The 17,542-nt window shown below is 43.4% G+C and overlaps 1 protein-coding gene across 1 annotated transcript in view; it reads right to left on the reverse strand.

Annotated features, from left to right (window-relative positions):
• Positions 1–3,840: 3,840 nt before the first annotated feature.
• sntb1 (syntrophin, basic 1) overlaps positions 3,841–17,542 on the reverse strand; it is a 132,093-nt gene continuing 118,391 nt past the window's right edge. Inside the window, exons 6-8 of the mRNA XM_072261144.1 lie at positions 10,606–10,802; positions 5,797–5,987; positions 3,841–4,390 (exon numbers count right to left, since the gene is read on the reverse strand). Coding sequence (XP_072117245.1) covers positions 4,298–4,390; positions 5,797–5,987; positions 10,606–10,802 — 481 coding nt within the window. The 3' untranslated portion in view covers positions 3,841–4,297. The remainder of the gene's footprint in view (positions 4,391–5,796; positions 5,988–10,605; positions 10,803–17,542) is intronic.

Raw genomic sequence — 17,542 nt, forward strand, 5'->3', positions numbered from 1 at the left:
CAGTAGAGCCCCAAAACAGGGTAACTTGTAAAGCATGAAAAACTAAATTGAAATGTCAGCAGTTCAAGAGTATTTATCCGCCTTTGCTCAGTACCTAGTTGAACCACCCCTCACAGCTACTACAGCCAGTAGTCCTTTTGGATAAGTCCCTATTAGTTTTGCATAACATGATGGAGCAAGATTTGCCCATTCCTCCTTGCAAAATTGCTCCAGCTGTGCCAGGTTAGTCGGGGAGCAATCTTAAGATCTTATCAGAGATGTTTGATTGGGTTAAGGTCAATTTTCTTCATTTGAAGCCACTCCATGGTTGCTCTGGCAGTGTGCTGTGGGTTGTTAGCCTGCTGAAAGATGAAATTTCTCCCCAATTTAAGCTTTCTGGCAGAGGCTAGCAGGTTTTTTATCCAGGATCTCTCTGTATTTAGCAGCATTCATCTTCCCATCCATCAATCCTGATCAGCTTTCCAGTCCCTACCATTGAAAAGCATCTCCATAGCATGATACTATTGCCACCATACTTGACAGTAGTGATGGTGTTACCTGGCTGATGTACAGTATTAGATTTACGTCACATGTACCGCTTAGTGTTGAGGTCAAAAGTTCAACTTTATCATCTGACCATAAGACCACATCTTTACAGTATCTTTAAAATCACACTTTGCAAAGACTTGATGGGCAAAGATGGGCTTATTTTTAAAAGCTAAGGCACTCTTCCATAAATGTACCCATTTTGTACAACACCTTAGAGATTGTGGAGCCGTGAACTTCATCTCCAGTTGCAGCTGCTGAATTCTGCAGCTCACGTAGAGTGACTGTTGGCATCACAGTAGCCTCTCTTACAAGTGCCATTCTTTTGTGGTGATTAAGTTCAGAGGAGTGGTCTGACCTAGGCAGTACTGAATTGAATTGACTTTATTACTTACATCCTTCACATAACATGAGGAGTAAAAATCTTTACGTTACATCTGTCTGTATGTGCAATTTATAGTAATTTGTAATAAATAGTATGTACAACAGGACAGTCAATATAGCATAGAAATATAATTGTATCAGCATGAATTAATCAGTCTGATGGCCTGTTGGTCCCGGCTTTTATGCTGCGGTTTCCTGGATGGTAGCAGCTGGAACAGTTTGTGCTTGGGATGACTCAGGTCCCCAATGATCCTTCGGGCCCTTTTTACACACCTGTCCTTGTAAATGTCCTGAATAGTGGAGAGTCCACACCACTCTCTGCAGAATCTTGCAATTGAGGGAAGTACGGTTCCCATACCAGGCAGTGATGCAGCCAGTCAGGATGCTCTCAATTGTGCCCCTGTAGAAGTTCTTAGGATTTGGGGGCCCATACCAAACTTCAACTGTCTGAGGTGAAAGAGGTGCTGTTGTGCTTTTTTCACCACACAGCCAGTATGTACAAACCACGTGAGATCCTCAGTGATGTGTATGCCGGGGAACTTAAAGCTGTTCCCCCTCTCAATCCCAAATCCATTGATGTCAATAGGGGTTAGCCTGTCTCTATTCCTCCTGTAGTCCACAACCAGCTCCTTTGTTTTTGCGACACTGAGGGAGAGTTTGTTTTCTTGACACCACTGTGTCAGGGGTGAAGACGACTTCTCTGTAGGCTGCCTTGTGATTAGGCCAATCAATGTAGTGTCATCAGCAAATTTAATTAGCAGATTGGAGCTGTGGGTGGTGACACAGTCACAGATTTAGACAGTAAAGGAGGGGGCTATGGTTTCATATGTTTTCCACTTTTTTAACAATGCACTGAGCTCTGAGATGCATATATTCATTTTGGTTTGGTCTGTTAAAAATCTACCATGCTGTTGGACCTTGCAGAGAGACAGCATATTTATTCAGGTGATCCTCCAATTTTCTACATCAACAAATTGGGTGAGTTGGTAAGGTAATATACCTAAGAAAAGTTAGCCAGGTAATTACAAAGGGAACAAATACTTCTTCGGCCTACCGATTTTCATTTTTAAGTTTTAGTAAATTGTTGACAGGTTCTTTCTTTTAATTTGACATGACATACAACATTTTGTAGATTAGCTCAAAAATATCCTGCTTCAGTACATTTTAAATTTAGAAAATGAGACAGTAAAATGGGAAAGTAGTTGTGGGAGCTGAATACATTTTCAAGGCACTGTATGTCAACGACTGGGATGACGGAATTGATGGCTTTGGGGCCAAGTTTGCAGACAATGCAATGATAGGTGGAGGGGTAGGTAGTGTTGGTGGAGCAGGGAGTCTGGAGAAGGACTTGGACAGATTGGGAGAATGGGCAAGGAAGTGGTGGATGGAATATAGTGGAGGGAAGCTTATGGTTATGCACTTTGACAGAATGCATAAAGGCGTAGACTATTTTGTAAAGGGAGAGTAAGTTCTAAAATCAGAGGAATGTGGGAGTCCTTGTGTAGGATTCCCTAAAGGATAACTTGCAGGTTGAGGTGGTGGTCGTTTTGTTTGGCTGTATTCATGTATTGTTGAATGATAATTAAACATGAACCCGAAGGATGTGATGCTGAGGTTTTATAACGCATTTGCCATACCTGGAGTACCGCGTAAACAGTTTATAAAATGACCCTTCATCAAGACTGGAGAAAAAGATGAGAAGTCAGAGCAAGAAGGTAGGGGAAAGGGAGGAAGAAGCACAACATGGCAGTGATAGGTGAAACTGGGAGAGGGGAAGCGGTGAAGTAAGGAGCTGGGAAGTTGATTGGTGAAGGAGATAAACAGCTGGAGGAGGGGGAATCTGATAGGAGAGGGTAGAAAATCATGGAAGAAAGGAAAGGGGGAGGAGTACCAGAGGGAGGTGATGGGCAGGGTAAGGAGATAGGAGGGGAAGCAGGTTATGGGGAATGATGAGGGAGGGATGGGGCAATTACCAGAAACTCAAGAAATTGATGGTACTCTTTTCTACAAGATGCTGTCTTGCCTGCTGAGTTCCACCAGCATTCCATGTATTTTGCCTTGGATTTCCAGCATCTGCAGATTTTCTCATGTTTGGAGTAATGACAGCAGCTTTGCATCCATTATCTAAGAAAAGATGCGCTGGCATTGGAGAGGGCCCAGAGCAGGTTCACGAGATTATCTCTTTCATTCCCAGAAAAAATGTATGAGGAGTGTGTGATGGCTCTGGGCCTGTACTTGAAACCTACCAAATATTGAAAAGCCTAGATACAGTGGATGAGGAGAGGATGCTTCCCATAGTAGGTGAGCCTAGGACCAGAGGGCTCAACCTCAGAATTGAGGGACGTCCATTTAGAACAGAGATGAGAAGGAATTTCTTCAGCCAGAGGGTGCTGAATCTGTGGAATTCATTGCTCTGGACTGCTGTGGAAGCCAAGTTATCGGGTATATTTAAGCAGAGGTTGTTTGATGTCCTGACTAATCAAGAATCTAAGGTTACAGGGAAAAGGCAGGAGAATGGGGATGAGGGGGATAATAAATCAGCCAGGGTGGAATGGCAGAGCAGACTCGATGAGTCAAGTGGCCTAATTCTGATCTCATGTCCTATGGTTGAAATATCAACAATAATATCCAGAAATGCCCTGCTCCAATCCAAACTTGAATGTGGAATTTGCACTGGAAAGGGGAACCTATTTCTTGTGTTAACGTCTCAATTGAAAGTTAGCACCTCCTTCAGTATAGCACTCTAATGTCTGCTGAGATTTGTCTGGATGAAACTCATCCACACAGTCTTCTACCTGGAAGGGGAAGTAGCTGACTCAGCCAAAACTGGCAGAAGCAGAAACAAGCAGATAACCATAAACAGCACCATGGTAAAAGTCCCCAGTCACAAAGTGATTTCCCCTCCAGTCAAAATAAAATCAAGAAACAAAGTAGTTGCAACATTTTTTAATGATATAATGTGATTTTAGCTTAAATCTCATTTTACATATTTATAAAATCTAATTGGCAACAGCCATTTTAGAGAATGTGGAATTAAAAGGAATATTCATTATCTGAAATTATGAGTGTTTCTTCACTTATACGGTGGGCAAGTAGGAATAAGGCATAACATTACACACTTTAGTTTGTGAATTTGATTGAGAAGATTATGATTTTCTAGCAACAATGATTGGAAAATTTATTAAACCTCAACAGTATAGAAAAGAATTCAAAGTTTTGTTATAAAACCAGCAAGGTGCCTTTAAAATTGAATTGTTACAAATCTTTTCTCTATTAAATAAACTATCTTTCTGATTCGATTAAAGATCGCACTCCTCACAGCTTTGTCCTTCCCCCTGGACGGCAGCCCTCTCGGAGGCTGCTGCTTCACTGAGTAGGCGCTCTGGCCTCAAGCCAGCAGGCCGAGCCGTGCAATCTTTGCTGAAAGGAACGAGTGGATGATGAACACAACGGGTTTGGGACACGAGTGAAGGTCCAGTTGCTAGGTGGGGAACAAAAGAGGAGTAGCCATGAGTTATTACAATCTTCAGTATAGCCATATAGAAAGAGATTCTACTTGCTTTTAGAATCATTGAATATTCCAGCCAGCTGGTCTGCACAGGCTGGTACAACAACAACATTTAAAATACACAAGGGCCTTAAATTCATTTGGTCCACTTCTGACACCTCTCTCCCCTTTCTTGATCTCTGTCTTCATCTGTGGAGACACACTGTCGATCAACATCTTTTACAAACCTACCAATTCCCACAGCTATCTTGACTATACCTGGTCCCACCGTCTCCAAAAACGCCATTCCCTTTTCTCAGTTTCATCTGTTCTCAGGGTGAGGCTTTCCTTTCCATGATCTCAGAGATGCCCCCCTTCTGCAAGGAATGGGGTTTCCCTTCCTGCACCATTGATGCTGCCCTCACCTGCATCTCCTCCATTTCACGGACATCCACGCTCACCCCATCTTCCCTTCAAGCAGCCAAAGTGCAACACCTGCCCATTCACCTCCTCCCTCATCTCCATTCAGGGCCCCAAACAGTCCTTCCAGGCAAGGCAACACTTCGCCTGCAAATCCGCTGGGGTCATCTGTTGTATCTGGTGCTCCCGATGCAGCCTCCTCTGCATTGGTGAGACCTGTTGTAAATTGGGGGACCGCTTCGTCGAGCACCTCCGCTCCATCTGCCAAAAGCGGAACTTCTTCCCGGTGGCAAACCATTTTAATTCCAATTCCTATTCCTGTTCCAACATGTCGATTGATGGCCTCCTCTTGTGCCACGAGGCCACCCTCAGGATGGGGATGCGACTCCTTATTCAACCTGATGACATGAATATCGATTTCTCCTTCCAGTAAAAGAAAATTCCCTCTCCCTCCCCTTTCTGGCCTCGTAGCTCTTCTCGTCTGCTTATCACCTCCCCCTGGATTCCCTCCTCCTTCCCCTTCTCCCATGGTCCACTCTCCTTCTCTATCAGATTCCTTCCTCTCCAGCCCTTTACCTTTCCGACCCACTTGGCTTCACCCATCACTTTCCAGCTGTCTTCCTTTCCTCTCCCGGCACTTTTTAAATTCTGGCATCTTCCCACTTCCTTTCTAATCCTGAAGGAGGATCTCAACCCGAAACGTCAACTGTAGCCTGACCTGTTGAGTTCCTTCAGCAATTTGGCATTTCATATGCATTGCTTTAAGATTTCCAGCCTCTGCAGAATTTATTGTGTTTATGAGAAGCAGTTAATGTTTCAGTTTGATGATCTTTCATCAGAACCCAATAATGAATGTCACCTTTTTTTGGTATTACTCCTATGATGGCCCTTAGGGTGTTTTACTGTATCAAACATGCTATATGAACACAGTTGTTGTAGTTGTACTACAGTACCAGACAGAGGAAATGAAAAGTACTTACAATTTCCCCGTCCCTTCCACCAAAGTCTAGATAGAGCATTCTCACGCCATCATCTGAGGAGTTCTTTAATTTCTCAAAGGAATAGTGGCAAATCAACTTTTGCATGCTTCCCTCCTGTGCGTCTTTTAAGATAGAAAACCCATTTTCGTAATGAATTTTCAGACAGCACTCCTGGGTCCTGTATGTACATGCTGTGAGGCACATAAATAACACCAGCATTAGGAGTAGTTCAGTCGAGAAAAATACTTGCCTGCATTAAGTGGCACTGAGTGAAAATACAAGCTGCACCAGCAATTATTAAAAGGAAAATATTGAACCCCAAGTTAGAAATGGGGGCCACAGTGGGACACCTGGCGGAGACGCTGCCTCACAGCTCTGGCAATCCTGACCTTGGGTTCCGAGTGAGTGGAGTTTGTGCCTTCTCCCTGTCGAGGCTCATTGGCTGCTATGTATTATCCCTGGTGGGTAGTGGAATGATGGGAATCAAAATGGGTGGCCACTGGGAGATCCTGTCTGTTTCAGCTGACAGAGTGAAGGTGCTCGAAGAAATGGTCTCCCAGTGTAGAGGAGGCCGCCAGGACCAGCGGGTGCAGTAGACAACCCTGACAGACTCGCAGGTAAAATGAGGCTTCACCTGGAAGGACTGTTTACTGCTCTGATGGTGATGAGGGAGGTGGTGCTGGGTCAGGTGTAACTCTGGTCACAGTTGTAGGGGTAAATGCCAGGAGGGAGGGAGATCAGTGGGCAAAGGATGAGTGAACGAGGGAGTCACAAAGAGCTGTCCCTGTGGAAATCCATGGCGTTGGTGAAGGGGAGGGGTGGGAATGATGTGCCGAGTGGTGGGATCCCATAGGAGATGGTGATAAGTTGCAAAGAATGAGGTGTTGTATGTGGAGGCTTGTGGGTGGTAGGTGAGGACAAGGGGAACCCTATCCTATTATATTGTGCTGGGGGTGGGGGGGAAGAGGGGTAGGGTGGAATAGGGCAAGGGCAGACATGTGGGAAATGGATAAGGTATGAGTGAGGGGGGGCAGCATTGGTGGTGGTAGAGGGAAATGCCATTGTTTGAAAAAATAAGAGGAAATCCTAGAATGGAAAGCCTCATCCTGAGAACAGATGTGGCAGAGGAACTTAAAGGAGGGAATGACATTTTACGTGTGAAGCGGTGGGAAGAGATAGTAGTCATAGTCATACTTTATTGATCCCGGGGGAAACTGGTTTTCGTTACAGTTGCACCATAAGTAATAAATAGTAATAAAACCATAAATAATTAAATAGTAATATGTAAATTATGCCAGGAAGTAAGTCCAGGACCAGCCTATTGGCTCAGGGTGTCTGACCCTCCAAGGGAGGAGTTGTAAAGTTTGATGGCCACAGGCAGGAATGACTTCCTATGATGCTCTGTGTTGCATCTCGGTGGAATGAGTCTCTGGCTGAATGTACTCCTGTGCCCAACCAGTCCATTATGTAGTGGATGGGAGACATTGTCCAAGATGGCATGCAACTTGGACAGCATCCTCTTTTCAGACACCACAGTCAGAGAGTCTAGTTCCATCCCCACAACATCTCTGGCCTTACGAATGAAGATATAGTCCAGATATCTGTGGGAATCAAGGATTTGTGAGAGATATTGATAGATAATCCATTTCTGGAGACAGACTGAGAAAAATCAAAGAGGGGGAGGGGGAGATGCCAGATTGACCCAATAATCTGAGGGTGGGGTGGAAGATGCAGGAAAAGTTGATGAAATTAACAAATTTAGCATGGGTGGAGGAGGCAGCACCAATGCAGTCCTCAACGTAGCGTATAAAGAGTAGAGGTGCATTACTAGTGAAGGCTTGGAACACGGGTTGATCCATATAGCCAATATAAACTGGGACTGGGTTTGGGGAAAATGGGAGGGGCCAAAAGAGATATTGCTGAATGTAAGTGCCAGCTCCACCTGACGGAGGAGGTTGTGGGGGAAGGGAAGGGGAGTTGTTTGGGTCTGTTGTCCAGAGAGAAATGGAGATCCTTGAGGCCTTCCTGATGGAGGGATAGAAGTGTACAGGGACTTTAACTAGTGCGTCACCCATTGCTTAACTATAAAGTCATCAACTAATTGAGATTGTTAGTTGCATTCTGGAAGATTGGGTTTGCAGCAAGATAATTTTACCTCTGTTTTCTATTAAACACCAAGTCTCCCTCCTGCTGTGGGAACTGGATAATGAACAGTGCCAAGAAGTTGCAAACCTCCCTTTATTGAGTAATATGCCAATCTGAATCAAGTTGACAACTGTATCAACAGCTTCTCCATCTCACCTCTGATGTATTCTAGTTTTATTCTGTCATTTCTATTGATACAAGAAAAAAAATCCACTTGGTGTTAAAATGGTATCATCCGTAGGCTTTACATTCTACAGACCTCAGGGGCAATTCCAGGAAGTCTTGCCTAGTGCTGTGGTTTCCTCCAGCTGCTAGCCTGACAGGACAACCCTCAGGGAGTACTGATTCGATGTGGAGAACGGCACCTCAAGCCAAGCTTGACAACTGGCAAGCCTGCATGTACACATGACTGCACTCCGAAGCAGTTTCTGCTTTGGGCAGTTAATTATCAATATTAGGGGAAAGTGGTCAACATTAACAAAGGTCAGAAATTAAATTTAGGAAGATTTAATCATTACGTTTCAGAATTTTCCATGCTTATAGAACAGAGGAACAGATCTGTTGACCATAATGTGTACTGAACTCATCAAGCTAATGATACCCAATTCCCTTCTGGCTGCACATGGTCCACATCCTTCCAGTTTCTGCAGATTCATGTGTCTATCCAAGAACCTTCTAAATGCCTATATCATAATTGCTTACACCACAATTTGTGGCAGCATATTCCAGGCATCTACTGCCACTTGAACTCTTCCCCATATCACCTTGAATACATGCCTTCTAGTATTCGATACTTTGACCGTGGGGAGAGAAAAAAAGATGCTGGCCATCTTTTCTATTTATGCCTCTATTATAGTCCATGCTGCATTCTCATTGGTTTAGGAAGGTAATTCAGGATATCCAGTTAGGAGCACAGCAACAGAAAGAAAACATTCAGCTTCTCCATCCTGCACTGACAGTTAGTGAATGAGCATTTGACCTACAGTCAAACTCTTTTACTTTCCCTTGAACTCCTTTTCCATTGATAACTCTGGAGATTTTTTATTATTAAATTTTAAATATAAAATTAATCATGAACCATTGAAATTTGCAAAGAATTCCTAATTTCTTCAACAAAATGACTGCTGGAGGAACTCAGCAGGTTGGGCAGCGTCTGTAGAGAGAAATGGACAACCGATACAAAACAATGACTCTCCATTTCCCCCCCACGGAATCTGCCTGGTCTATTGAGTTTCCCGAGTAGATTGTTGCTCCAGATTCCAGCATCTGTAGTCTCTTGGGTCCTAATTTCTAGCACCTTGTATATTGCAGAGCAAGTAAGTGCCTTCCTCACTCCTGAGGAGTCCGCTCTCATTTTCATGCCCTGGCCACCTTATCATAGACTCCCCAACTACTGGAAATAGCTTCTCTTTACAAACTCTATAAATTCCATTAAATCTCTTAAAAATACTAAATAAATCATACCTTATATCTTCTATAAATTCCATGGAATACTATCCTGGATTCTGCAATTTCTGTCCATGTTTTAATCCTTGAATAATGGTATTTTCTGCAAGTTCACTTCCTGCAAGGCTAAAGTACTCATGAAATGCTCCCAATGTAACCATTGAGAGGTTGTAGTCATTGAAACCTTACCTCACTGGTCATTAAGAGTTAAATTACTAGGCACTTTGAATGGATTAACTCTGTAATCATTAATCCATGAAATGTGTGCGCATACCTCTGATCATTCTTAACCATCAAACTCAGCACAATCTCCAAGCACAGTCCACCACATGATACTACATATTCACAGTTCCTTGCATTAATGACCTCATGGCTCCTCTGAGACAGATGATCACATTACATACCAATAAATGGAAATTGTTATGAGTTGATTTCCTTACACTCTCTTTAATCCTAAAATTAGGGCTCGAGTCAAAGTCCTGCAACATTTTGGACCATCCACTTAATAACAACAACTGTTTACTGTGGTGCTTATGTCCACCTCATTTCATCATTATTCCTCTCCACCCCCACCCCCCAACCGCCACCCTCGTTCACCTCTTTGGCTTTGCCTTCAACCCCACATCTACTGTGGACTTGGGAGTCAGTTCCACAACAGAACTAATATCAGTCTGCACAACATGGAAAATGCCACAAAACAACCTGGAACTAAACACAACCTACTCAAACTGGATTGCCACAGTTATATACAATTCAATCATTTGGAAATTTGAAGGTGAGCGTTTGATTCATCTTTTCACCAACTAGGGCTGAATATAAAGCTTTGGGTACCCTTGATATTTATCCCAAGGGATCTTAGTCCCTTCAGAAGTACAAAAAGGAGAAAAAGGAATGATGATCATTTAGAATGCTTTATTCTTCTGTCACTGTCTGACTATATGAAGTAGTAAAGCTTTTTTCCTTGAATGGACATCTCATACTAAAAGATAAATTCTTGATCTTCCAATCTACCTCATCATCACCTGTGTAGCTTATTTTTGACCTGCACTTTTCTGGTTAGCTGTAACACCATACTCTGCATTTTGTTTTCTTTGTACTACTCAAATAATCTTTCCGGATGACTTGCAAAATAAAAAGCTTTGTTGTATTATACGTGACAATAATAAATCAATACTAGTTTCATGGCATAATCTCCCATCCCACACTGGAAACACTCACTGGTTGTGACTTCTTTAATGAGTTCCACTGCTTTGTGGCAGCCCTGTACGATTTGCCTGGTCCAGTTAGACAGACTGGAGTTGTTCTCAACCCTGAAGAGGTGAGTTTCGATTCCCTGACGAGTTCCGGTTCGGGTGGCAAAGGATAGCTCTGCGCCTGGCTGAGGGGAGTCTCTTGCTGCACCAGAATGAACCAACCTATAAAAAGAAATGCATAGTTAGAGTAATATTTAGGAAAAAATTGAAACACCCCAAAGTTCGTGTATCCAGTAAGGCACTTGTTTACAAAAGCAAACAACTTGAGGAACTTAAGGTCAGGTAGCATCTGTGGAGGCAAAGAACTAGTTTTGGGTTGAGACCCTGAGTCCTAATGTGTGAACTTGACCCAAAATGTCAATCCCTTTGCCTCCACAGCAACGTATTCTCTAATTTATTTTTATAGCTGCGCAGAGCAACCATGCTCTGAGCTGGAAATGTTTTTTTAAATATATACACGGACTGAAAACTGTACAGCACTTAAATTTTTTTGTAATATGCATACTATGAATATTTAGATTGAAAAATCACACACTTCTGATTTTATTTATTAATTGAAGGGTACAATGAAACGCCATACAACAGAGAAAATCTTTCATGTTTCGTAAACTTTTCCGTGTCTGTCTTCATTACAAATCAATTGTCTATAAACACTGCCCACATTAATTACACATCCAGATGAAAGACGAGTCTTAATCCTCATTAGATCAACCGAATGTTTCACTTCTGGTCTGTTTCTGGACTTACATTTGATTGAATTCATAAGACTGAATCCACATTCACAGTCAGCACTAGAAGCTTGAAATTTTGCAATGATGTCAAGAATTGAGAGTTCTTCAAATTCTTCCTTTCTAGGCATGTAGTTCAACTTAACAGTGAACATCTCGATTGAACCAGTCTTAACTTACCAAGAAACAACAAATTTGAAATCACAGTAATGCTACAATTTTTTTGAGGCAACACTTTAGTCGTATTTTGTAAAAATACAACGTTCTCTCTTCTAAATTCATAATTGGTTGTGTTTGCAATAGCAACAGGGTCAAAAGCTTGCTATTCTCATAAGCCATCAGAATATCTATTATCCAAGTGATTACACACACATAATAATGGCCCAGTATTGACGTCAGAATTTATAAATCCAAGCAGATCTTTCACTTTGTCACTCCAATAAACAGAACTGGGACCGTAAATTGTTAACTTTTGCGTTTGCATACTGCAGTGCTTCTATTGTAAACACGCGGAATTCTGCAGATGCTGGAAATTCAAGCAACACACATCAAAGTAGCTGGTGAACGCAGCAGGCCAGGCAGCATCTCTAGGAAGAGGTACAGTCGATGTTTCAGGCCGAGACCCTTCGTCAGGACTAACTGAAGGAAAAGCTAGTAAGAGATTTCAGTTAGTCCTGACAAAGGGTCTCGGCCCAAAACGTCGACCGTACCTCTTCCTAGAGACGCTGCCTGGCCTGCTGCGTTCACCAGCAACTTTGATGTGTGTTGCTTCTATTGTATTCAAATAGCTTTCCTGAAGGAATTTACAAAGATGTCAGATTTTCTAAAACATTGTTAAGGACAGTTAATGCTATTTGATATTATCGATTGGTCAAAATCTTCAGGCAGTAGTTGCTGATTGAATCGTAATATTCACTAAACTTGCTCTTTGCAATACTGATCAAAACTTTGTAATTCCTCATTAAAGCAGTTACAGCAAAATGTCTTGACAGCCACCTTACAATGGGGAATTAAGACGATCTTTTTGGGCCGAGATCCTACATTAGGACTGATGAAGGAGCCCAGCCCCAAACATTGACTCTCTAATTCCTTTCCCATAGATGCTGCCTGACCTCGTGAGTTCCTCCAGCACTTTGTGTGTGTTCCTGAAAGTTATGGACCAGGAATCCATGAGGTTTGGCAGCATAGGAGGTGACAGTTGAGTAGAATTTGGTGCAAAGTAGGAGATTGATAAGAGTTTTGGATGAACAGATTTACAATGAGTGCAAGGCGGCTGGGATGGAACAAGCTGAAGGTAGTGGACCAACAGAAAGAGCAAACAACAGGAATTCTGCAGATGCTGGAAATTCAAGCAACACACATAAAAGTTGCTGGTGAACGCAGCAGGCCAGGCAGCCTCTCTAGGAAGAGGTGCAGTCGATGTTTCAGGCCGAGACCCTTCGTCAGGACTAACTGAAGGAAGAGTGAGTAAGGGATAACAGAAAGAGCATTATGTTTACAGTAGTAAACTCTCAACACAAATAAATGACTATACAAGTCAAGGGCATCTCTCATGCAAATAAATTAGGTCCATGGTGATATTTCAAAGAACTGCAAGTGAGAGGAGAAGATTATTGACTGCATTTGTGTGGAAGAATCTATGGTGCAAGATAGATATCAAATGCTCTCCTCACCCCTATTATCTATCAGAAGTAAAAAGGATATTAACCACTACTTTAACTAAGGCTACAGGAGATACAAGCGGACTGCAGTATTTGCAGATATTTATTGGGAAACACTTTTTTACAACAACGTATTAGAAATGGCACATCTAGTTCATGCGTTTTAATTAAATACTGTATAGACTATTTTTACTTCCTGAAACATAGGATCTTTGCATTCACAGAACATGCAGTTTATCATACTCTTGATTGATTTAACCTGGCAAATGTATATCAGCAAATCCGGGAGCCCCTGGCCTCCGGGAGGTGGCAGAATAAAAATTGAACCGCCCCCGTGGCTGTAGTGCTAATGTGACATGAGATTCCAATTAAAGTTCAAGTCGCAATAGAAACCCTGGAAATTCTGCAAGCTGGCAGGGTGTGGCTCACAGTGAGCTCACGCGCACGCAACGTAGCTGACCAACCATCTGCTCTCCTTCCTACTTGCCTGCACCTTTCTCAGAAGAGGGAGACTGGCCAAGTCAAACCTTACTAGCCTTTGAAAACTTTTCTGATACTCAGAGACAGTTAACAACATTAAAATAGACTCTCGTTTCTCCCTAAGGTAACTGACTGCAGTGGTATGAATGAGGTCACTGTTGGTTGGCCCTCCCTGGCGTAAAAGCTACCTGCAGCGTGCAAGGGGCATCAGTCACCCTCTCTGCAACATGACAGTGTACTGCCGCTGGAATCACAGGAAACAGCGGAGGAATGGGAGGCTGGCCTGACTGCAACCATTGGCTGTGGGTAGACACTTCATCCCAGCGTCTCTTTACAAGAAGAAACAATACCATTAAACATTACGTATTACATTATATAACGTATAGTACATAAAATATCACACAAATTAAATATTTAAAATTATATCAGGGTTTTTTATGCAACAAAGATCTGTACACTTACAGTCTCTGCTACTTTGCTTCATGGTGTAGTCTCTTACAAATAATTGTCCAATCACAATCAAGAGGTCAGGCCATAAACCACAGATGCTGTTTTCTGTCAGTTGTTATTCAGTGGGCAGTGCTTGGGCCAATGAGGCAGATCACAGCTGCACGTATCACTTCAGTACCAGGAGTAGTAGTATCATTGACACCAGTATTGGGGAAGGAGGGAGCTGTTCAGATGGGGCGAGTCTCCACCTAAACCATGCTGGGACCAGGATCCTGGTGAATTGTGCAACTGGGGCTCCTGATGGGGTTTTAAATGAATAGTAGGGTGCTGGGTTCAACAGCTTGGAAAAGTATGGACAAAGCAAAAGGAAAGAAGAGCACAGGAGAAATTACTGAAGTCTCCAGAATAAAGAATTAGACAAAATGCTCAGAAAGGAACACAAATTTAACTTCAGGCAACTTGAAGACAAATTATAGAAGGATGGTGAGTACGGGACTGGAAGTGTTAAATTTGAACACACACTGTACAAAATAAGGTAGATGGTCTTGTAGCAAAGATAGAAATTGGCAGGTATGCAGTTGTGGGCATGACAGAGTTATAAGCATATAACAATTACAGCATGGAAACAGGCCATCTCGGCCCTTCTAGTGCGTGCCGAACTTTTCCTCTCACCAAGTCCCACCAAACTGCACTCAGCCTATAACCCTCCATTCCTTTTCTGTCCATATAGCTGTTCAATTTAACTTTAAATGACAACATCGAACCTGCCTCAACCACTTCTGCTGGAAGCTCGTTTCACACAGCTACCACTCTCTGAGTGAAGAAGTTCCCCCTCATGTTACCCCTCAACTTTTGCCCTTGTTTCAATCTCCCCCACTCTCAATGGAAAAAGCCTATCCACGTCAACTCTACCTATCCCCCTCATAATTTTAAACACCTCTATCAAGTCCCCCCTCAACCTTCTACGCTCCAAAGAATAAAGACACAACTTGTTCAACCTTTCTCTGTAACTTAGCTGCTGAAACCCAGCTAACATTCTAGTAAATCCTCTCTGTACTCTCTCTATTTTGTTGACATCTTTCCAAAACTGTACACAATACTCCAACTTTTATGATTGAAAGGTGATCACAGCTGGGAGCACAACATCCAAGAATATATATCGTATCGAGAGGACAGGCAATTGGGCAAAGATGTGGGTGGCTTTGTGGGTATAACACAAAATCAAATGCTTGGAAGTGACATAGGATCAAAGAAAGTAGAACCTTTGCAGGTAGAGTTAAGAAATTTCAAATGTAAAGACCCTGATGGGAGTTATACATCAGCCTCTGAACAGTAACCAGGGTGTGGGCTGCAAAACACAACTGGAGACAGAAAAGGCTTGTCAAAGGGCAATGTTGTGACAGTCATGGGGAATTTCAATATGCAGGTAGATTGAGAAAATCAGGTTGGTGCTGGACCAAAGAGAAGGGATTTGTAGAATGCTAACTCTGAGCCTCCGAGGAAAGCCACCGCTACAACCTGCAACCTGGTCATTTCTGAGGCTGAGGGACGCAGATGTTTCCAACGTGTGGACAGTCGCAATCCTGCCGGACTGGACAGCGCCCCGGGGACGAGTACTCAGGAGGTGCGCAGCACAACCGGCAGGTGTGTTTACTGATATTTTTAATCCCTCCCTCTCCCAGTGTAGCGTGCCCTCCTGCTTCAAATTATCCACCAAAAAAGACCCAGGTAACATGCCTGAGCAACTGGTGTCCTGTCGCACTCACCTCAATAATAAGCAAACGCTTTGAGAGGCTGGTCAAGGATTACATCTGCAGCTTGCTACCACCCAAACTGGACCCCCAAAAATTCGCCTACCGACAAAACAGATTGACAGACGACACGATAGCCACTGCTCTACATACCATCCTTACACATCGGGAGAAGGAGGATGCTTATGTGAGAATGCTGTTCTTGGACTACAGTTCAGCATTCAACACCATAGTTCCATCCAGGCTCAACAAGAAGCTCAGAGACGTCTGCCTTGATCCTACCTTGTGCAGCTGGATCCTGGACTTCCTGTCAGATCGCCAGCAAGTGGTAAGAGTGGGCTCCCTCACCCCCAACCCTCTGACTCTCAATACAGGAGCCCCTCAGGGCTGCGTACTGAGTCCCCTCCTTTACTCACTGTATACCCATGACTGTGTCGCCACCCGCAGCTTCAATCTGCTAATTAAATTTGCTGATGACACTACATTGATTGGCCTCATCTCAAACAATAACGAGGTGGCCAACAGGGAAGAAGTCATCTCTCTGACACAGTGGTGTCAAGAAAACAACCTCTCCCTCAATGTTGCAAAAACAAAGGAGCTGGTCATGGATTACAGGAGGAATGGAGACAGTCTAACCCCTATTGACATCAATGGATCTGGGGTTGAGATGATAAACAGCTTTAAGTTCCTTGGCATCCACATCAACGAGGACCTCACGTGGTCTATACACACCAGCTGTGTGGTGAAAAAGGCAAAACAGCGCCTCTTTCGCCTCAGATGGTTGAGGGAGTTAGGATATGGGGGCCCATACTAAAGAACTTTCTACAGGGGCACAATTGAGAGCGTCCTGATTGGCGAGAAGACTGCAACTAGCGGGGCACCATCTACGCCACCCCGAGCTACCTGCCAGCCTAGTCATCATATGGGAGCCCAAGCACGGGAGGATGAACCCTGGGCGCCCTCTCAAGACTATGGTCAACATGCTCCTAGAAGACAGCGGCGCAGCTAATGTAGATGAACTGAACACACTGATGAGGGAGAGGGAGAAGTGGAGAGTCTGTCATTGTGCCCAACGCCGGCCCCCTAGGACTGAGTCGACGTAGTAGTAGTGACTGGCTGCATCACTGCCTGGTATGGGAACTGTACCTCCCTAAATCGCAGGACTCTGCAGAGAGTGGTGTGGACAGCTCAGCGCATCGGTAGTTGTGAACTTCCCATGATTCAGGACATTTACAAGGACAGGTGTGTACAAAGGACCCGTAGGATCATTGGGGACCCGAATCACCCCAACCACAATCTATTCCAGCTGCTACCATCCGGGAAACTGTACCGCAGCACAAAAGCCAGGACCAACAGGGTCCAGGACAGCTTTTTCACCAGGCTTTCAGACTGATTAACTCGCAATGATCTGAGTGTATTCTATGTTACATTGACTGTTCTGTTTATTATAAATTACTATGATTGCACATTGCACATGTAGACAGAGACATAACATAAAGATTTTTATTCCTCATGTACGTGAAGGATGTAGGATGTAAAGTCAATTCAATAAAAGATCGCTTTTTGGGGCAGTTTGTGGTTGAGCCCACCAGGAAAAAAGCCGATTATATAGAGGATATCAAAATTTTTATATAACAATTATGTGAAAATATATAAAAAATACTGACCTGCATCCAGACCATATCCCTACCATCCATGTATCTATCCAAGCTTCTCATAAAACACTGAAATTGAACTTGGGTGTACTACTTGTGCTGGCAGCTCTTTCCGCACTCTCACAACCCACTGAGTGAAGAAGTTCCCCTTCATGTTCCCCTTAAACTTCTCACCTT

This window comes from Mobula birostris, chromosome 1 (genome assembly GCF_030028105.1).
Source record: "Mobula birostris isolate sMobBir1 chromosome 1, sMobBir1.hap1, whole genome shotgun sequence".
In the NCBI taxonomy this organism is placed as follows: Eukaryota; Metazoa; Chordata; class Chondrichthyes; order Myliobatiformes; family Myliobatidae; genus Mobula; species Mobula birostris.